The sequence below is a fragment of the Mustela nivalis genome (assembly GCF_964662115.1).
Source record: "Mustela nivalis genome assembly, chromosome: 10".
Lineage (NCBI taxonomy): Eukaryota > Metazoa > Chordata > Mammalia > Carnivora > Mustelidae > Mustela > Mustela nivalis.
The window spans coordinates 73,580,609-73,603,810 of NC_139029.1; the positions used below are offsets into that span (position 1 = coordinate 73,580,609).

General features: G+C 43.4%; 1 protein-coding gene across 1 annotated transcript in view; it reads left to right on the top strand.

Annotated features, from left to right (window-relative positions):
* LRRC8C (leucine rich repeat containing 8 VRAC subunit C) overlaps positions 1-13,103 on the top strand; it is a 79,963-nt gene extending 66,860 nt beyond the window's left edge. Inside the window, exon 3 of the mRNA XM_082688626.1 lies at positions 9,367-13,103. Within this exon, the coding sequence (XP_082544752.1) occupies positions 9,367-11,640 (2,274 nt within the window). The 3' untranslated portion in view covers positions 11,641-13,103. The remainder of the gene's footprint in view (positions 1-9,366) is intronic.
* The last annotated feature ends 10,099 nt before the right edge of the window (positions 13,104-23,202 follow it).

Sequence of the window (23,202 nt, forward strand, 5' to 3'; positions counted from 1 at the left end):
TGCCGTTTTATCATACGCAGCAAAGAAGTTCTCACTTCTTTTAGTGGTAATATAGTCATAACTGTGACTTAAAGTCTAGATGAGGGAAATAATCTTGGGGTTCTAATGTACAGAAAAAGAGTAATGGACTTAATAGTTAAGGTTGTAGGACAATACGTACTCTCGTGCTGTTGTTGGGAGACGCATAAAGAAATTTAGCCTTTGTGTGATAGAGAGAGGGATTCGGCATGACAGGTGTACCTTGTCTGGCACTGCCCAAGTAATGCTGATTCTTCATAGTCTTGAGACTAAATTTTCATATTAAAACACACACACACACACACGCACACACACACACACACACGCAGATTTTTCTTCTTGGAAAAGATCCTAGAGCAAGTGTTGTACTTGAAAAACGCTTGCTTTGTTCAATGTAGGTAGCCACGATAAAGTGTAAGAGGAGATTTTTTTTAAATGCCTACATGGACTTGAAAACAAGAGAGCATTTCTGTGGAGCAGGAACGGACCACTGAGTGGGGCTGAGCTGAAGTGACTGCCGGGCTGTGAGCCAAGGACAGGCAGTAGCAGCCAGGGGTTGCGCTCCCGCCAGCAAGGGGAGCTAAAAATGCACGAAACAAGATAAGAGACCAGAGCCTGGTTACTGTTTGAAGCCAAAGGCCCCCACTCCCCAAAAGGAAGCTGAAAAGAATGACAAGTAACCGGGTGGTGGACTGGTGCTTCTGAGGAAACCGAGCCTCCCAACCAGGAGCAGAGCCAGCCTGCCTGCTATTTCCCAACCGGATCTGTGAGACCCTGACATGGGAGCAGAACAACCAGAACGCCATGATAAGAGCCAATGGTGGGTTGGGGGGCTGGGGGTTGGTGCAGGAAACCACAAAAGAGCACACAGGAGATGGTGGGAGACAATCTCCACCTCAGAACCAGCCTCCCACTGAGGGCACAGGAAGAAAACTACTCTCAGAGAAGGCTCTCAGCAAAATCAGCCGTTGGTCCATTGATTTACTTGAGACCAAACTACATTTTGAACCAAATAATGAAGTTCAAGTAAATATACTTACAGTGGTCAGAGAGATAAAAATATACCATTAAAAATTTGGGGAGCTGTGACGGAAGAGCAAATGGATAGAAAACATAGAAATAAAAAAAAGTCACTGAATTTAAAAATATGAAAAATAAGACTATGAATTCGGTAAGATTCTGGTGTTTACCCAGATTAAAATTAAATTAAAAAGCACCCACACCCATGGGTGATCCGTGAGAGGCTCTAACATCCATCTAATAGGAATGATGGGGGGAAAAAATGGAAGAAATGATAGAGCAAATGTGTAAGCAATATTTAAGGGAATTTTGGTGAAGTTTTCCAAAACTGAATAAAGTTGAGTCCTGAGCTACAGATATTGAGCAGGATTAATCCTTGTATATTCAAAATTAAAGTGAAATTGGAGAGGATCTGGGATTAAAGGCAAGATCTTAAAAGCTACCGTAGAGAAAGCTAGATTGCCCACTAAAGAACAAACTCGATCAGACAGCAGGCTTCCCAGCAGTGAAAATAAAGGCCAGAAGAAGATGGACTAGTGTTCTAAAGTGTAGAAAGGAAACTGCTGTCAAGAGAGAATTTTTTAGAATGAAAGCAATAGACACACATTCAGATACACAGGGCATATGAACTTTCAGTCCACAGACCCTTATTAAAAGAATTATTAAGGAATTTACTTAGAGAAGATGCAGGAACGAAGAAAACTGATGAGCTCATGATTTCATAAACCTACAAATAACCTCAACCAACTATAGGTCATTTTTTTTTTAAATGTATGTTTCAAGAAAAAACTGAAACAAAGCCCAAGAGCGCAACGGGGTAGTTCACTGGGTAGTTCAAACATGCTTGGGGACAGGGTTTCAATACTGAGAACTTAAAATATGTATGTTTTAAGAAATTTTAAGTAGCTTCTTCCTAGAAATGCAGTCTACACCTTACTAACCAGGTGGGGCAGGATAGGAACTAGCTAGTGGTATGATCAGTGCAGCAGAAGGCAGGAAGAAGGAAAGGGATATATAAAAATAAAAAAAAATACAGAAATAAGTCCAAATACTAGTAAATATCCAAATATGAGTGAACAAAATAATATAATGAGTTAAATTCACTATAAAAAGGGCGATTGGTTTGGATTTTTCTTTTTTTAAGATCCATAAGAGAGACACCTAAAAAATAAAATCACAGGCAGGTGCAAAGTCTAAAAGAACAATTTTTTTTTTAAAGCTGGTGGGGTATTGTTAATATTACATCTCATTTAACCCTGCCATCTTCAAGAATGTACTCTTTATCAAAACAAGGTCTACATCTGAGTTTTAAAACATGCATAAAAGTTGTAACCACTGCCACAAACAGGATACAGAAGATCTCAATTGCCAAGACATTCTGGTGCCAAAACTTTGCTGAGAACCTCTGGTGACTGCCCATCGTTCTCTGTCCCGTTTTGTAGAATTCCATATAAAGTGAGACGATGTGTCATTTTTTGACATTGACATTGGTTTCAGTAGAAAAATTACTTAAATGCATCATTGAAATGTCATCTTTGAAAAGTTTTTAGTAAATTAATCCCCACACTAGGAATTCTTTGGTCCTCAAAATGAAATAGAGCCCTGTGTGCCAACGCATTAGGGTCTTCAGGACATAAAAGCTCAAGGTGGAGGAACAGTTCATATAGTGAGATTCCATGCATTTATATGTCATAGATATGCAAATGCACAGATAGAGATCTGGAAGAGCATCCACCAGACTCACCAGACTTTCTAAGGAATGGCACAAAGGTAGGAAAGGAGGAAAGAAGGACTCTACCATCTGTGTTTAAAAAAAAAAAGATTTATGATAGCAAATAATAAAAATATTTAGGCATAACATTAAGTGTCCTCAATCTATGTAAGGAAAGCTATAGAACACTCTTGGAAGTCTTAAAATTGAATGGGAACCAATGGAAACACACCGTGGAGGAGAAGAATCAATGCCATAAAGATGTTAGTTCTTCCTAAACTAATTTATAAGTAATTTAATTCCAATAAAAATACCACCAAGGTGGTTTTTCCCCCCTTCTGGGTCTAGGCAAGTTGATTATAAAGTTCATTGTGAAAGACGAGCAGGGGGTTGAGCAGTTATCACACTGATTGCTGATTAGTTGTCTTTCTCGAGTGCTGGACCTTGAAGACTTTATTGCTCTTGGTAACCCTAACATACTATCTGACATAGAGCAGAGAGGCCAAAATGCTTGCCTTCTCCGGAGGGCATGCGCAGAACAACTCCCCTCTCCTGTTCTGCCCCTCCCATCAATGTCCTCTCTATCTCCGGAGTGTTAGAGATTAGCTGGCACTTACTTCTGTTGCTCTGTCTTTGTTATTTCAAGCAGCTTCTCTGAAGCTAAGTGGTTTGGTTTTGTTCTGTTTTGTTTTAACCTCTGCTCTTTGGTGTCTCATTCATGCAAATGTGATACTTCTTTGTTACCGCAGGTGGGTTCTGCTTTTCACCGCACTGCGAGCACTGCGGTTTCTGGAAATTGTCTAAATTAAGCAGATCTTGTTTTTACATTATCATAGTGGTTGTTATAATTCTAACAAAGTACTGAGACTCAAATAACTGTCATCAAAGCTGCCTCAAACAATCTAAGATGGAGGCATGATCACTAATGTTTTAAAATAGTGACAGCTACCATCCAAAGGCTTGACCGTGTGAGGCATTTCAATAGGTGATATAGTACGCCCATATTCCGCTTAAAAATTCATCTCTTTGCTGGTATAAATTTGATAATTATGATCTGAATATTTTATTTCTTTTCCTAGATCTGAGCAGCATTTCAAGCATGGTTTGGAAGGGCTGTTTTCCTTTTTTAAGGCAGCTTGAATTTTTGCTCTCTCTCGAAAACACAACAAGTTTCATTTTTCCCCCCCTAAACGCAGCTGTTATGTTATCTCAAAATAATTTACAAATGAGAATTTATGAGTCCAAATTCTACTGAGCCTATTTCTGCAAACCCTGAAACCCTTGGGTTCCTTTTTCAGAAGCATTACCTGGATATTAGCACAGTGATGGAAGAATTTTACCTGTATATTTTTATCCCTCCAGGCCTTTTGTTGTAAGGCCTTGAAAGAGCATTTTATACATGTTTGCCACCTAGACATTAGCTGCTCCTTATGATCTAGACCGTGATGGATCCAGCCCCCGGACCCATGACCCTCTCCAAGTTCTACAGACTCCTGGAAGGATTTGGTTCTCTTGGTCCTCCTTCCTGCTGCCATGGAAACAGTTTTAGATCATAGATTTTTACCATCGCAGGCAAATTCTCCCTGTCTGTACAGATTTAACCCAAGCATGAAAGTTTGTTCCTTTTTGTTGTGATTTTTATAAAATTAACTCACAAAAGCTCTGTGTGTGTGCATGTGTGTGTCTGTGTCTGTGTAGCAGATTTTACCAAAGTTTTGGGCAAGACTGAAATGTATTTATAGCTCAAAATAGAAATAATGAGTATGCACTCCAGCCTCCCACCATGTTGCCTGACCCATTTTCTTTGATTCCAGCCCCTCTCTGCTCTGCTGACTCACCTCCTCCCACCTCCAAGCCTGTTCAACCCAATATAGTGTAGGGTTGGCTCTCTTTGTTGCCGTGGTGCATCTGACCTTTGCTCTCAGCGACTCACCTTCTTCTGCATACCTCCCTTCCCAGTTCCCAAACCAACTCAGGTATTTTCCTCAACACAGATGATTCTTATTCAAGAATTATTCTTATATTTGCCTTTAGGATAATAACTTTCTCACCTTGCTGTATTTTTGGATTGGATTCTCTGGTTTATCCTACTTTTCCATTTTTTTCTCTCCCCCCAACCCCATTCTCCTTGCCCCTCCATCTCCCTTCACAAACACACATTGTAGCTACTGGTCTCAAGCCCTTTTCCTCCAAAGACATTCTGAGGGTTTCCTCTGGATGAAAATGGTGGAATTCCTCTGCCTTGTGATGTGTGTGTGTATGATCTGATGAGGAGCGAGGGGTGTGGGGGGCGTGGATTTGTCCCTGCCCACCCCCCAGATGCTCTCCCTCAGTCCTGCACCAGCAGCCTAGAACCCTGAGGATCCATGTTGCTGCCTTTCCGTAAGGTTTTTTCTTTTTTTTTTTTTTTTAAAGATTTTATTTATTTGTCAGAGAGAGAGTGAATGAGAGCGAGCACAGGCAGACAGAGTGGAAGGAAGAGTCAGAGGGAGAAGCAGGCTCCCTGCGGAGCAAGGAGCCCGATGTGGGGCTCGATCCCAGGACGCTGGGATCATGACCTGAGCCGAAGGCAGCTGCTTAACCAACTGAGCCACCCAGGCGTCCCTCGGTGCTCTAATCTTTAAAGGACTGATAAATGTACAGAGAAGTGAGGTATATAGGTTTAATTAACAAATTTCTCCAAAAAGCAGAAAAGAGGAAACAAAGAATTTCAAGTTCTTGCAAGATACTCTTTTTTACAAAGATACCACAAAGCACCCTGTGCCATTTGTTGTTGGGGTTGCGGCTGCTGTTTTAGGAAGCCTGGCTGCCTTACTTTTGTCTGTCTTTCCCTCTTTTACCGTGCCTTCGAAAACACAGATCCTTCACCCAGTTCTCAATGCTACCATGTTCAGAAATACTGTGTCTCTTTAACATGGAGGAGGCAACTTCCTTCCACCATACCGTGGCCATTTTACTGTTTAAATCCTCACGCTGAACCCGCGTTGTTCCTTCTTGTAGTCCTGGGGAGTTCACATTTTGGGGGAGTTCTACTCTGAGCTGCATCTCTGCTGGAGGCTTCCGATGAGATGTTCTCTCAACTGCAGGAGCAGCTCTTGTCCTTAGCAACTGAATTCCAGCATTTTTTCTACCCTGTGCTCACTTCAGAACAGTTAGCAGCTGCTGGAAAGCAGATCACTGTCCTTCCCCTCCTGCAATTGAAGAAGGCACATTTTAAAAATTGTCTTCATGAAGACTGAAAAAGAAATCTGGCATCAGAAGACTGAGAGGAACTTGGGGAGGCCAGCTCGGTCTCCCTCCCCTACTCTGGGCTGTTCTCTGTGAAGCCCTCGCAGCAGAAGCTCGGTGAGATGAGAAGACGTGTGGAGGCGTCGAAGAACACTAGGCTGTAAACAGAAGACGGGTTTAAATTCCTGCTATGTGAACTTGGACAACTTACTGACATTCTCTGAACCTTAGCTGGTTTTTTCCTCTGTAGAGTGGCAAGAATATGACCTGCCTCCCTCCTTAGCATGGCAGATGCTAGCCAATCGGGTGCCTTTATGCAGAATAGTAAAAAGTAGCCCCACTGTGTAACCATAGATAGCCCCAAGAGGATGGGGCTTCCATCCCACTGAGGGGAGCCCAGCAGGAGCCCAGCCCACCCTTGTCTGTCCCATTTGCTTAGCTCCCTGGTGCAATGCCTATCCTGAAACCCTGTGCAAGCAATCTCCACAGGTCTATCGTCTTCCTCCATTAGGAACAGCCTGGGGAAGTGCTGGGCAAGGGGCCAGGAACGGGCTCTGCCTGGCTGCTTGGCAGGGAGTTAGCACTTTAAGAAGGTGCCTGCCTTTTTACCTTCTGATCTTGCTTCCACAAACCAAGTCTTCCGTGTTTTTCTCACAACAAGGCCATATGAATACAGTAGCTCGAAGGTGTCACTCTTGGGGAAAGTGCTCAGGGAAACACTCCCTTTCCCTGCTCATCTCTCACCGTTACCTTCTGCTTACTACACAGACTGTAGGAGCATTAAATGAGACCACGAGCAGGAATGCATCCAGAACATGACCCCAAAGGCCGAATTGCTTGTCTCTCTTCTACAGTCCTTAAGGGTAGTCTGCCATTTGTCTAGACGTCCTCCTGCTATTTTCTGTTCCAGGGGTTTCCAAAGTAGAGTACTTCAGCCCCCAGAAATGCAAAGGGTGTGCATTGAGATGTGAGATAAAAATGGAAACTCTATTCAGGCACACCTCATTTTATCACACTTCGCAGATACTGTGTTTTTCACAAATGGAAGAGTTGTGGCAACCCTGTGTCGAGCAGGTCTGTTGGCCCCATTTTTCCAACAGCATTTACTCGCTTCCTGTCTCAGTGTCACATTTTGGTAATTCTTCCAATGTTTTAAACTTCTTCATTATTCTATTTGCTCTGATGATCCATGACCAGTGATTATAAATTGCTGAAAGCTCAGATGATGGTGGACATTTTTTTTTTAAAGATTTTATTTATTTATTTGACAGAGAGAGATCACAAGTAGGCAGAGAGGCAGGCAGAGAGAGAGGAGGAAGCAGGCTCCCTGCTGAGCAGAGAGCCTGATGTGGGACTCGATCCCAGGACCCAGAGATCATGATCTGAGCCGAAGGCAGCAGCTTAACCCACTGAGCCATCCAGGTGCCCTGGACATTTTTTTAACATGACACTTCTTTGCCCTCTTAAGAGACTATAGTAGGGGTGCCTGGGTGGCTTAGCAGGTTAAAGCCTCTGCCTCCAGCTTGGGTCATGATCCCAGGGTTCTGGGATCGAGCCCCGCATCAAGCTCTCTGCTCAGCAGGGAGCCTGCTTCCCCTCCCTTCTCTCTCTGCCTGCTTCTCTGCCTACTTGTGATCTCTGTTTGTCAAATAAATAAATAAAATCTTTAAAAAAACATAGACTGTAGTATAGTGTAAATGTAATTCTTTCATGCCCTGGAAAACCAAAAAATTCATTTGACTCACTGTGTTGCAGTATTTGCTTTATTGTGGTAGTCTGGAACCGAACCTGCAGGATCTTCAAGGTATACCTGTATTTATTTTAAGCTTCAAAGGATTAAGGTTTTGTAATATTTCACATATGGCTCAACAGTGCTTTGTGGATATAATTATGAATAGACATACATATACTGAGTGGGCACGCACAATTTTTTCTCTGACAAGTGATAAAAATGCTTGAAGACCGGGGCACCTGGGTGGCTCAGTGGTTAATCCTCTGCCTTTGGCTCAGGTCATGGTCTCAGGGTCCTGGGATGGAGCCCCAAGTTGGGCTCTCTGCTCAGCAGGGAGCCTGCTTCCCCCTCTCTCTCTGCCTGCCTCTCTGCCTACTTGTGATCTCTCTCTCTATTAAATTTTTTTTTTTTTTTTTTTTTACAAAAATGCTTGAAGACCACTGTTCAGTTCGCATACCTCTGTGGCCACCAGATTCTAGAAATGCAGTGACATGTGATTTCTTCCTTACATCTCCTGACTGACATAGTAAATAATTGCTTCCCACTTTATCTTCTTGGACAAAGCTTTTGTAACTCTTGTAGTGAGACTTCTTCTCTTCCCCTTAACCTCATTCTTTCATTTTTATTTGCATAGGATCTTGAAGAAGTAAGCTCTTTTCCTGTAACATAATTTGCACATGCTGATTTATTATGATAAAGTCAAATTGGCATCTTTTTGGGTTAAATTTAGAAATGTGGTACAATAAAATAAAAATGTGGGCTCTGGGTCCAGGTGGCCTGAGTACAACGACAGTTGCAAGTGACTTAACTTCTCTGTGCCTTGGTCTCCTCAGTGGTGAGACTGTTCCTCCCAGTTGATTCAAACAGTATTTTGCCTCCTGCTCCCTCATCTGCAAGAAGATGCCCTCTCTTACCCAAGTCGCAATGGTAGGAGACTCCTGGACATTCTCAGGGCTTACAGGTTTTGTTTTGTTTTTTCCCCCCCAAAAATTATGATATTGGTAGTCAGATTAAAGTTTTCAATGTAATGTCTTATGTGAAAAGCCAGCAAGTTTAAACCTAATTGTTTTACTATGGAGTGCTTCTTATTCTTTTATACCTCTCTTCAGAGAGATGAAATGGTCTTTATAAAAGCTTAGTGAATTATGAAGACCATTTGCATCCATCTATGCATGCAATCCAGGATATGGGTAGAAAGTAAAGGGGAGAGGATCAAGACAGGAATTTCTTCCACATTTCCTCCTGCCAATCCTGTTAATTCCCATACACAACCCCATCTAATCCGGGGAGCCATCCAGTCTGATAAGGGGATATAATTCCCACACCAATGACTGATTCTCCCAGGCTCCAGGGAGAGAAGAAATGCAAAATTTTTAAACACACAAATGTTCTCTAAATACTTTGTTGTAAGTTCTTCTGTGGCCTAAGAAAACCACTGTGTTCTATGTCATAACTTAGACCTGACGAGCAAAGTCAAATAATTCATTTTCCCGGCACGTGGGCAGGGAATGAAATCCTGGTGCCGGAATCGAACATTGTATTCTCCAGGCAAAGGAAATGGACGTTTATTGGATGTTATTGCTGCTGTCTTCACACTAATGACATTATCAGAGCTCTTTGAATAATATAATTTGAAAGTATTACTTGTGTGTTTCAGGTCATGCAAGACAAGATCATCTGCCTTCCGAAAAGGGTCCAGCCTTCTCAGAATCACTCTTCCGTGTCTAATGTCTCTCAGGCAGTTGCCAGCACCACCCCGCTGCCTCCCCCTAAGCCGTCGCCTACCAACCCCGCCACCGTGGAGATGAAAGGACTCAAGACAGACCTGGACCTCCAGCAGTACAGTTTTATAAACCAGATGTGTTACGAGCGAGCCCTCCACTGGTATGCCAAGTATTTTCCTTACCTAGTCCTCATCCATACCCTGGTCTTCATGCTCTGCAGCAACTTTTGGTTCAAGTTCCCCGGCTCCAGCTCCAAAATAGAGCATTTCATCTCTATCCTGGGGAAGTGTTTTGACTCCCCTTGGACCACACGGGCTTTATCAGAAGTGTCTGGGGAGGATTCCGAGGAAAAGGACAACAGGAAGAACAACATGAGCAGGTCCAACACCATCCAGTCTGGACCGGAAGGCAGCTTGGTCAACTCTCAGTCATTAAAGTCCATCCCTGAGAAGTTCGTGGTTGACAAGTCCACAGCGGGGGCCCTGGATAAGAAGGAAGGTGAGCAAGCGAAGGCCTTGTTTGAGAAGGTGAAGAAGTTCAGGCTGCATGTCGAAGAAGGCGATATACTCTATGCCATGTATGTTCGCCAGACGGTGCTGAAGGTCATAAAATTCCTCATCATCATCGCGTACAACAGCGCCCTGGTTTCCAAAGTTCAGTTTACCGTGGACTGCAATGTTGACATTCAGGACATGACCGGATATAAAAATTTTTCTTGTAATCACACCATGGCCCACTTGTTCTCAAAACTGTCCTTTTGCTACCTGTGTTTTGTAAGCATCTACGGACTGACGTGCCTTTACACCTTATACTGGCTGTTCTACCGTTCTCTACGGGAATACTCTTTCGAGTATGTCCGCCAGGAGACCGGCATTGACGACATTCCAGATGTGAAAAATGACTTTGCTTTCATGCTTCATATGATAGACCAGTATGACCCGCTGTATTCCAAGAGATTTGCCGTGTTCCTGTCTGAAGTGAGCGAGAACAAATTAAAGCAGCTGAACTTAAATAACGAGTGGACTCCCGATAAATTGAGGCAGAAGCTGCAGATGAATGCCCATAACCGGCTGGAACTCCCTCTCATCATGCTCTCTGGCCTTCCGGACACGGTCTTTGAGATCACAGAGCTGCAGTCTCTAAAACTTGAAATCATCAAGAATGTGATGATCCCAGCCACCATCGCGCAGCTCGACAATCTCCAGGAGCTCTCACTCCACCAGTGCTCAGTCAAAATCCACAGTGCAGCACTCTCCTTCCTGAAGGAGAACCTCAAGGTCCTGAGCGTCAAGTTTGATGACATGAGGGAGCTGCCCCCCTGGATGTACGGGCTCCGGAATCTGGAAGAGCTCTATCTGGTCGGCTCTCTAAGTCATGATATCTCCAAAAACGTCACCCTTGAGTCTCTGCGGGATCTCAAAAGCCTTAAAATTCTCTCTATCAAAAGCAACGTTTCCAAGATCCCGCAGGCCGTGGTGGACGTGGCCAGCCATCTCCAGAAGATGTGCATCCATAACGACGGCAGCAAGCTGGTGATGCTCAACAACTTGAAGAAGATGACCAACCTGACGGAGCTGGAGCTGGTCCACTGTGACCTGGAGCGCATTCCCCATGCCGTGTTCAGTCTGCTCAGCCTCCAGGAACTGGACCTCAAGGAGAATAATCTGAAGTCCATAGAGGAAATCGTTAGCTTCCAGCACTTGAGAAAGCTGACGGTGCTCAAACTGTGGCACAACAGCATCACGTACATCCCGGAGCACATCAAGAAGCTCACCAGCCTGGAGCGCCTGGCCTTCAGTCACAACAAAATAGAGGTGCTGCCTTCCCACCTCTTCCTGTGTAACAAAATCCGGTATTTGGACTTGTCCTACAATGACATCCGGTTCATCCCACCCGAAATCGGAGTTCTGCAGAGTTTACAGTACTTCTCCATCACGTGTAACAAAGTAGAGAGCCTTCCCGATGAACTCTACTTCTGCAAGAAACTGAAAACCCTGAAGATAGGGAAAAACAGCCTCTCGGTACTTTCACCGAAAATCGGGAATTTGTTATTTCTTTCCTACTTAGACGTTAAAGGCAATCACTTTGAAATCCTCCCTCCGGAACTGGGAGACTGCCGAGCCCTGAAGAGAGCTGGGTTGGTTGTGGAAGACGCTCTGTTTGAAACTCTGCCTTCGGACGTCCGGGAGCAAATGAAAGCGGAATAACTTCTTTTTCTTTAAAGCTTCACTGAACCGTGCTTCTACCAAATACAGTATAAATAATTAGGTAGTCTTAATGCCTTTCCTATTTTATTTTTTTTTCTTTTTCACACAACACAAAATGTACACAGAGATTGAGTAAGGAGTCTGTATTTTTTAATAAAAATTTAATTGTATTTTTTCAATATTAATATTTTAAAGTTTTATTTGTCCTGGAACCTAATGTATCTATTATTGTTTTCTACTGACAGAAACAGGTGGTTCCATCTGGGGGGTTTTTTTGTGTGTTTCATTTCATTCTCGTGAAAGGGAGGGAATTTTAAGTTGCATGCTTTTTGGTCTTTTTTAAAAACATATTTTGCCAAGGTGATTATTTTGCTTGTTTACACCTGTCCAGGGTCCTTATATGTGTTTTCCTTGTGTATGTACCAAGGAGTCTGTACTAGTCATCGTCCTACTGACTGCCTTCTGCACTGGCCAAGTCCTCCGTCCTACAGAAGACTCTCCTCTGGAGGGTAAATTCACAGAAGTGCATTGCCACAGACCATTGTTTTCAAAATTTCTCCTCATCTCCAGCAGAACCCCACTTGTGCTATTTCCTCTACTTGACGATCCATGTGATCGTTAGGCTGGGATTTTGTTACGTGAGTGAAGACAGTAATCTCTTCCATGCTGAGCTGATCTGAATTGGTCATTTCCCATCTTATAACTGATTTGCGTTCTCACCAAAATTTTAAAAATATCGTTTAAAAACAAAGTACAGGGGCTCTCCTCCCCCCATCTCACCCCCGCCCTCCATCTGAATATTGCTATGTAGTACTGGTGAACCACCTTAGAGAAGCTAAATTTATTTTAATTAAAATAGGTAATTAAATTTAAAAATCAGAATCAGAAGCCTGGTTTTTTAGTAATGTAATAATCTTTGATATCTTGATATGTGGGTACATCAGATGGAAAAAATCTTCCCCGCTGAAGCACTCTTTGATAGAGCTGGGGCCCTGTAGCCAGGTGTGCTGGTGGCCCCAGGCGGCGGTGGGGCCGGCCACCGCTTCCCATTCTGCCTGCTCCACCAAATAACCCACATCCCCACAAACTGAGCTCCCGTAACCCTGCCTATGCTGTGGATGCGAGTGTTGCAGACACAGGAACTCCTTCTGCTTTTTGGCTTAAAATAAGCATCTCATCAAAAATGGTCCTGTTACTTTTTTTTTTTTTTTTAAAGGGTGAACAAATTGCTAAGTGGATGTCACCTAGAAAATAATTTTTGCTTGATGGTCAGCAGGGCTTTTCCTTATCTTTGTATTTAATCCAACCTAGTAGATGCATCTTGGGCAAAATCTGTTCCTGATTCTTCTGCTGTGTATAACAGGAAAATGAAAACACTTTTTGTGCCCTCAATCCAAGACTGGTATTGCTGATTGTGGGAATTTTGTTTTATGTAATAAATTCACACTTGACTGTTTTCAGAACTCTAGTCTCACCTAGGAGAGTTTTGTGACTTAACAATGAAAGGAACTAGGAAGATGATTTGGGGTTTCAAACTAACTGCTTTTAAATTTTACGCCTTGATCCCAGTGACTTCGCACAGTGCTGCTCCGAGTCACGTATAGAACACAACTTCTAGGAACTACACAGCAGACACACGTACCTCAGTCGTGTTTGAGATGCAAAGAGTTGTTATGGAGGGAAGATTTGGGAAAGAGATGCTTTTCATTTGTTTAATAATGAAATCAAGAAGTCTAGGATGCTTTATGACTTCTGCTCTTGTCCAAGTATCAGAACAGTGATTTTGTATAACTTATTTCCCACCTAGAATTGAAATGATATGTTTAAAAGAGTACATGGCTGTATTTCTTATGGGAGAGAATATTTGATTCCAGAACATAGTTAGGATCCTGATTATGAACAATGTGTTGTATTTACAAACACAGACCTCTTTGTTTTAAGCAAACAAACTAAAGACTTGGAAGATTCTCCATGACTGAGTATGACAAAAACACCCTCTTGAAAGGTAAGCTTAAATAACTACTGGTAAAACACTGGGTGCACTACTTTTCTGGATAAAATTTATAGTTGTTTTCTATATCACCCTTCAAAAGGGATCTATTCAGGTTAAAAATCAATCGTGCTGACGTCTTTATCTAGTGTTAATTCATAATCTCACATGGGCTTCACAACTGAAGTAAGGGACTAGTAAGTAGTTTTATCACTTGTAATAATTTGCTCCCAATTCTAAAAGACTCTGATTCGCTTGCTTAATGATGTCACAGGCTGACCCCTAACCTAAATTCTAAATAACAGTCCATAAATCAGTATTGTTCTGTGACTTTATGCTTTAATGAAGAAGGAAAATTCATAGATGTTTCTATTGGATTTTATAAAAATTCCAAAGTCTCAAACTTCATCTGGAGTCTCAGTTTTCTGACTCTGGCCCTTTTTAATGTCATGAGTTTTGGTTCACATTTATAAGCAAAAAGTATTCAATTGCATTTAGCCTTTAAATGGGAAACTCAGGTAAATGAACTGCTGACTTTTTTAAAGTCCTTTAATGGATCAACTCAGTGTAAAAGGGGTATTTACTAAATCCCTTTCTGTATTTTACAAGTGCTCTTGCTAAAAAGGAACAACTAGCTCTATTTCTCCAACCTCTATAGGATTCATGAGAAACTGCTTCTGTCAGTGGAAAAGCACCATAGGTGCTCACCACGCCTATGGCTACTGGAAGCCCATGATGGACGCGCTTTCTGGTCGGTTTTCATGGTTAAGCGCAGAACAGGTATCTGTCTGGTGAGGATCTGCTTGAAGCAGAGCATAGAAGTATATCCCAGTGGAACTCCCCTAAGAAGTTCACACCTCAGAAAACCAGTTATGTGATAGGTTCTTGTTTCATTGTTTTTTGTTCTTTTAACACTCTTAACATAAGTGTTCTTGATACAGTGAAACAATTGTAGATTTTTCTTGTTCACCCAACAAGAAAAATGCCATTACATTTCCCCCGAAGCTGCTGTAAAGAGTTCCAACAACTTATATGGCATCCCGTTTGGCAGGAAGGCCTGGAAAGTCGCCTTCTAGGAGTATTTCATCCATTCAGAGGTGCCCCCCTATCTGCCTCTCAAGCCATCTTCTTAGAGAGGGTCTGAAACAAGCTAGCATCTTTCTCAGGCTACTTGGGATGAGGAAGGTCCAAGTTCTTGCAATATGCTGTTTTATTATTTCTGATATTAAGAAAAAAAGAGAGAGTCTTTATTTCTCTTCTTACTATCTCCCCCAAGAGGATTTTTGCTGTTGTTTATTTTTCCAAGTCTATCATTTAAAAAAAAAAAAAAGTCCATTTTTAAGTAGTTTATTCTACTCTCTAATTTCCTACCAAATACCTGATCAATAGTTAATGCTATACTTCAACAGTGGACATCCATGATCCATCGTGATGAAAATGGTCAGCAATACTTAGTAATGACTAGATAAGATAAATTTTCATATAATTACAATTTGTGTTCTCCCATTAATTCTGAATGTGATAATGCTCGTCAATGCAGTTGACATTTTTGGTAGGATCTCAGTAACTCACAGTAAGGCCCCACGGTAACCTTAAGTTAATAAAACAAGTAAACGAAACAGCACAGTTATGAGTGAGGGAATGCCTCCAGGGTCTGTAAGAGATTCTCATCCTTTCTTGTCAAATCAGACACATTGTTAGAAAACTTGGACAGTCTCGACCAGACCTGCCGTTGATTTTTCAGATTTTGGCCTCAGTGACATGCTTTGGATACAATTTCACGGCAGCCTTTCAAACGAGGTGTTCCCGCTCATTGCGTCTTCCCCGAGCCATGCAGGACAAAGGTAACATCCTGAGGTTCATTCTGGGGAGAGGGAACAATATCCTGCCGCCCCAGGGAATTTTTTCTTTATCAGAAGACTGTGAAAAGGGGTTCTTTGAACAACTTGTTGGCCATGTGAAGTAACAGTTCCTATGCATGGTTTTTAATGTAGTTGCTCTCTCCTGAATACAAGTCCCTCTCCAACCTGATTCTGCCTCTTGAATGAATATTTTTACTGGGTTGAAACGCAATGCCTTATGTGCTCCCCTCGTCTGTCTTCTGCCACTTGTTTTCTCCCACTGTGTTCAGACTGTGTCAAATGCTCTTAAAACCTCTAAGACTGTCCAGAAAATGCTTGAAAGTTGATTCATTGTAGTGCAAATTCCCAATAAAATGTCTTCATGTTATTTGGTTATGTAGTAGTACACAGGAACAGAAAATAACTTAAATAAAGTCATTTTTGTAATTTAAAGTTGAGATTCGTCCCTTCTTGGATTACAGAAGTCATGTTTATCCTTTGCATTTCTCCCAGATGTTTGCATCTGCCCTTGCGAAGGCTCTCTGGGCTGCGCAGGAAACTAGCCCACGTGCCTTCTTTCACTTTATGTCGAGCTAGTTTCTGCAACTGTGACTAATTATTTCCTCCCTTAATTCCGTGAACTGCCACATCTACCTCAGATGCCCCTGGAGTTCCGTTTGAGTAATTAGCGCTCGAATATGTAGTCTGGAGGGCAATGGCGCTGCCTTTGCCAGATCCGATTATGCGATTGCTGACCCACGTGGCTTTCACCAAACACTGTTACTGTAATGACTGTGGTTACTTAAAGGAATCAGAATGGTTCTGCTCAGCTAGGAATCGTTTATGACACACACACTGGACTTACAGATGCCCTTTTTAAGAAAATCCCATATACCACTTATGCATAAGAAAATTGTGATTGGTGACTTCTGAAGCTAAATTGTCACTTACCGTATTTTTCTGTAGTCCTTTGTGACCCCACCGTTTTTACTGATTATCAACTGATAGCCCTTGGGAGAAAGTCTACAAGAGACAAGGAAGGATTCTGAGAGGGGCGAGAGGCCCTGCAAATGTGTGCATGAGAAACACACAGGCGGGCCCCTGGTGACTCAGCGGGTAACGAGTCTGGCTTTGGCTCAGGTCCCGTGGGCTCCTTGCTCAGTGAGGAGCCTGCTTCTCCCTCTGCCTGCTGCTTCCCCTGCTGTGAGTGCTCTCTCTCTCTGACAAATAAAATCTTTTTTTTTTAAGTTTTTTTTTTTAAAAAGAAGCGCAGGATTGTGTGGCAGCTGGAGAAATTTTGGAGACGTTAGCTGAGAAATGCAATAGAATGGAGACAGCTGATGATTTGTTGCAATTGTGATATGGAGAAGACTGTCTCCTGGTACCTTCCAATGTCCCATCTTCCAGTCCTTTCATTTATATACAATATTGAGATAAACACTGATGTTGAATGAATCAAGTCCATTGTTCAGGCTAGTGAGCTAGCAGCATTTCTGTTTGGGTCCAGAAGTACACAGGAGGGAAGTCACTAAAGACAATTTTAGACTCAGTGGGGGTACTCACATGGCCCCAAGCCTGCATATTTCAGAATGTAAGTTTGAATGTTATCCTCAGTACCCAGTAGGAAAAAAGTGAGAGGCTGTACTATTTTTGTATGTAAATCTTTGAATACAAGCTATATACTTAAGATTTCACATTTGAGCAAAGCAAGGTACAAACATTTATATGATACCATAGATTTTCCTAGTTTAAAGATTTTTCATAAGACACAGCATTAGGCAAAGACGTTATTACCAAATATAACTGGCCATTCTGATTATTTTGATTTAGGGAATCCTGTTAGAAAGTTTGCAAACAAGTAGAAAATGGGCTTTATTTTTTTTTACCTTTCGAGGAATTTATTTCAATTCAAGTTACATTTAGACATCACCATTTTAAAAAGTGTTTATTCACTTTTTAGTAATAGTTTCAACTAATATAGTTCTTGGGAACAGTGACACAAAAAAGGCAACATGTAACTCTTGTGTTTTATATCTCCTTTATAGTCAAAGAAAAAATAATAAACTTCCAGCAGTGATTTTAATATAAAAAGTTGTATTTCTTCTATATTAATTGCAAAGGTTCTTGGGATTCCTTTATGATTCCATATTGTCTTTGTGGAGTAATTGTGTTAAAAATCATACTCTAACATTTGGACAGCCTAACTCTATTAACTCATAGCCCTGGGGCTACGAGGGCCATCATCCCTGCTTCTGGGAAGCATTGTTGTCCTAGGGCTGCCGTAACTACCATACGCCCGGTGGCTTCCACAAACAAATGTATCGTCTCACAGTGCTAGCTCAAGGTGTCCACAGGGCTGGTGGCATCCAAGGGCTGTAAGAAAAAAATCTGCTCCACGCCCCTCCTGTCTTTTGGTGGTTTGTCGGCAATCTCTGGGAATCCTTGACTGAAAGATGCGTCGTCACACAATCTCTGCCTTCATCTTCATTTGGCATCCTCCGTGTGTGTCCTCTGTGTTCAAACTACCCCACCCCATCCCAACTGTATTTATTTCTTTGTGAGAGAGCGCACGAGCAGAGGAGGAGGGGCTGATGGACAGGGAGAAACACTCCCCACTGAGCAGGGAGCCCCATGCTTGATCCCAGGACCCCAAAATCATGACCTGAGCCAAAGGCAGACACTTAACCAAAAACGAGCCGCCCAGATGCCTCGAAAGTTCCCCCTTTTTATAAAAACTCCGTCATGTTGGATTAGGGCCCACCCTAATAATTTCCTCTTAATTTGATAATCTGCAGAGACCCTTTTTTCAAATAAGGCCACATTCACAGGTCCTGGGGGTTTCGGACTTCATCATTTTGAGAGTGTTGGAGAGCAAGAATTTGTGTCCTCTTCAAGATCCCTCTAGGTGGACTAAGAATCAAATTGATATGAGACAGATTAAGAGGAGAAAATTTTAAGAGCATACCTAGGGGAAATCCACACAGACTGGAAATTCTAAAAACATGAAAAAGGAGGTCTATATATCATCCTGAACTAAGGAGAAGGGGGTTGAGGTCTGGGACTTTGAAGGGAAGGAATGCAATTACAAAGTAATAAGAGAAAGATCACAGGAGCTCAGTGGGTTAAGCCTTTGCCTTCTGCTGGGGTCCTATCTCAGGGTCCTGGGATTGAGCCCTGCATCAGGCTCTTTGCATAGCAGGGAGCCTGCTTCCTTCTCTCTCTCTCTGCCTGCCTCTCTGCCTACTTGTGTTCTCTGTCTGTCAAATAAATAAATAAAATCTTTAAAAAAATAAGAAGAAGAAGATCAGATATTTGGTAATTAGATGTTGGCCCAGCCATAGAGATAGGTCAGATAAAATTTATCTCTGCTAAAAACACTCATTCTGGGAGAGACCCCAATTTAGATTTTTCTATGTAGTTAAGAAAGAGACAAAAATTTTCTCTTGAGCCTGCAGGTCTTGTCTTTCAGCTCAAAATAATCTTCATGCCAACATGACCCATCTTGGGACAGCCTGTCCTTGACCACTACAGGAGACACAATTCAATCCGTAACACTAAGGCAAGAAGCTTCTCTTAATAAAACTATTACATTCCAGGTTTATTAGAAACATAGGATTTGGGGCCCTTAAAGATTGATTCATTCAGAGTTTTCAAATAGTGCTCCAAGAAGTTCTAATGCTCCAACAAAGTATCTCAGGAGGACTCAGAGACCAGATAGTGCTCCCGGTTTCATATTTATGCCAATTACTGTTGCCATGTAACAAACGACCCCAAAACTTTGTAGGTAAAAACGACTTACTTTCTCACACTCCCAGATTCTGTGAATATGGACTTTGGGGGCCATAGCAAAAACAGCTTCTTTCTGCTCCACAGCGTCTGGGACCTCATCTGGGAAGACTCAATGGCTGGGAGCTAGAATCATCTGCAGAGCTAGAATCACTCCTACCTCTGGCTTTTGATTCTGGCTGTCGACCTGAACCTCAGCTGAGCCTCTCAATTCAGCCTGAGCTTCCACACAGCATGTCAGCTTCTCGGAAATCAGAGTTCTTATGTAAACCATTATGGCTCCTAAGAGACTATCCTAAAAAGCACAAAGGATGCCGTATCAACTTTTATGACCTCACTTTTGTGACCTCACTTCTGCCATATTCTATCGTTTGAAACAGTTGTAAATCTGGCCCCAGTTAGGGGCAGGGGAGAGGGGATACAGACCTCACCTTTCAGTGGGAGAGTGTCAATGTCACCTTGGAAGAATAGGGGGAACAAGAGATCCTGTGGTGGCCTCTGTGAAAATGACAGTGCCCCATCATCCACACCCGTCTCTTCAGTCAGAGGCAGCACCTCTCTCTGATGAATGTCCACTAGCAACTGTAGCTAGTAAACACAGGACCCACGGAAGCCACTAACACTAAGACATTTGACACAAATCCTTCAGCAAATCCAGTGACTATTATAGAAAACCAGAAAATTGAGCCGACAAATACTCTCTTCACCACTTTCCTTTGTTTCTAATTTCTTTGGGCCAGATAGTAGAACCTGGCAGAATTTGTTACGGAATAACTGTAAGAGAGGGATCATTTTGTTGTGTTGGATCATATCTTCAAAATCATCAACTTTGGGGGCACCTGGCTGGCACAGTCGGCAGAACATGCAACTCTTGATCTGGAGGTCCTGAGTTGGCGCCCTGTTTGGGGATAGAGTTTACTAAAATAATGTACAGCTTGGAAAAAAACAATTTTTTTTAAATCTTTAACCTTTTGACAGGGTTTAAGTGAGAGGTTCTTTCACAAATTTTATTTGACTGTCTTGTGTTTCTCCAGGGACAGCCAGAGTTTCCTGCAGGGCTCGGAGACATATGTGGATACAGGGCGTGCACAGGCTGGGTCTATGATTTAGAGTAACTGGAGGAAAAGTCTCATCAGTGTCTGTACTGAAAGGTGGGGACAGCTGGAGCGGCCCATCAGCCGGCTCCCTCAGCTCAGGCTCTTCTCCAAGCCCCAGAGGTGGTCCAGTGCCCAGCTCCCTGCCCTCCCCCACCTCCCACAGGAGCAGGGCTCCGCAGTCACCCACCCCCTGCTTCTCTCCAGCCTTCTCTATTAGATCCCGTCCTTTCAGCTCAGAAGGAAGATTTGGGGTTAGGAAAAGTTTTCTAGGAAACAATTACTCACAAGCAAAGAGACCAGAAAAGTCCCAGAGATGTTCTCCAGCAGACAGTTTAAACTAATGACTCGCAGCTGGGCAGCGTGCCCCGTGGGGGCCCATGGGAACCCAGTGTGTGTCATGCTGCCTCAGGATCGGTGTCCTCTCTCCAGCCTACTCATCTTCAAACCATTCACTGCGGGCTCCCCTCACTCATGCTCACCCTTGTAAAATCCACCAGCATACTTAGTTCATTTGGACAAAACAAGTATTCAATAGCATGTCTTCCCTCATAAGGTCGCACCGCCGAGGTCAGCTGGAGTCTGAATGTTTCTTAAGATTTAGATGACATTGGCTATACCCCCATCCCAAGCCCTTTGGAAGTCCTGAGCGCTCCCCAAACCTTCACAAATTTTGGTGTGTGTATGGTTTCAGGCCACTGACTCTGAACCTCTGTTTCTATGGGATGTCTTCTATGCATCCCCTCACGGTTCCGTACGTTTGATCCCTCTTCGAGACTTGGAAGAGGAGTCTGCCCTGTTCCCTGATTTTCCCCCAACACACACACGCATGCACGCACACCAAACTTTGGTGCATCAGGGAGACTCTAGTGAAGGTTTGGGGAGAGAGCAGAGCATTCACAAGAGCCATGCAAGCCACTCTCCAGCCCATTTATTAGAGCCTTCACCGTGTCCATGAATTATTCCTCTGCCTCCCTACCCTCCCTCCCCACCCCTCCTCCATGCCTCTTCGCCCTTTCCCCAGCCCCTTTCTCGTCCTCTCACACTCAGCCCCAGCTCCAATGCCTCAGGCTTCTGTGGCCTTCTGCCATGGACCTCTTCACTCACCTCTTCCACCCCGGCCACTTATCAAAGAGTCTCTCAGCACAATTCCGTAAGAGGAATGCTGGCGTCTGCCATTAGATTATGTTCTCAGCCTGTTTGCTACAAGCCCTTGCTCTAGGCTGTGCCCCTCGGATGGCTCCTCCCATCTTCTTCAAAATCCTCTGCCTCTCTCCTTCCCTCTGAATATCCCAACGCTCCAAGTTTCCCCCTCAGCCCTTTGTCCCCCTTGGTCCTCACCGGAGACTTTAGCGACCTCATGACTTCCAAGTTACGTCTGCTGCCTTTCCATAGCAACTCCCAGAGCTGCGCCCCTGGTCACCACAGCGCCCCGCCGCTCCCCTCCAGCTGCCTGCTGAGCATTTCCTCCTGTTCTGTCGTCTCAAGCTTGACGTGTCCGAGAGCAAACCTCATTTAAGCACGACTGTTGGCAACAGCCCCCTGGATGGCCTCCCCCACGAACTGCTCTTCCCTCCAGCCTCAAATTCTCCTCTTCTCTATTGCTTGACTGGTTTTCCAAAGTGTAATTCCGAACTCACTGTTCCTCTTCTCAAAACCTTCTCACTGTTTTATTTTATTTTATTTTATTTATTTATTTGACAGAGAGAGATCACAAGTAGGCGGAGAGGCAGGCAGAGAGAGGAGGAAGCAGGCTCCCTGCTGAGCAGAGAGCCCGATGTGGGGCTCGATTCCAGAACCCGGGATCATGACCCGAGCCGAAGGCAGAGGCTTTAACCCACTGAGCCACCCAGGGGCCCACTCACTGTGTTCTTAATAGAGTCATAGACCTTAGCCTGTGTTTCAAGGCCCACCACAATTGAGGTCTGAACTGCATTTCCAACACAGGCCCTGGAATCCAAAGTTAATTCAGATCCTCACTATCCATTTACCTGATATATAACCTTGAGACCATTAATGTAAACTCTCTGGTCTCTGTTTATATGAAAGGCATCCCTATACTGCCCCTCCCAGGAAGGACGAAAATGTTATGTATCCCCATGCTGGGATTACCTCCAAGTCTGTCCCAACTAAACTACAGATCTATTTTCATAGTGGATCACCAGTCCTGGTTCCAATCAAGGTAGAGACAATCTGTGCTCTGGAAATTCTACCTGTATCCTGTATCCTCAGCCATAAGTCATAGCTGTTTTCAGGGTCTCTACAGTGTGACCCATGGATTGAGAGCAAGAGAGTGAAATGAAGTGACAATGTAATCACATATATAGTCTGCTCTGTCCCACAGCTGTTACTGGGCTGTGAGGAGACATGGGTGGAGTTAGGGAGGGATGACTTGTTCCCTTTTCTCCAGAAGTTCAAATGCTCACAGGTAGTTGGACATTCCAGGAGTAAAGACTACAGCCAAGAGCCTAGCTGCCTCATAACCTCTGAATTCAAACCAGAGTTGGCCTCTCATCTCTGTCACTGTCCAGATGCGTGTATTGGAGCAAATCCCTTAGCTCCTCGAGTCACGGTCTCCTCATCTGTAAAAGGGACAGCAGGAAGGAGACCCCCGCCTTAAGGGCTGTTGTGGTGGTTCCAAGTGTGATGCATACGATGTGTCTAGCTCAGTGCTTGCACTCAGGAGATTTGCAAGCATCACGGGGACTGTGAACAGAGCTCTGGGTAATGTAGGAAGTAGCCTATGGTATTGTCCATTTTCCTAAAGACAACATGTATTTAACGCCTAGATGTGCTGGACATTGTCTTAAAGGCAGTGAGCTTGTAGGTGTGCCCTCAAGGAGCTGGAGCA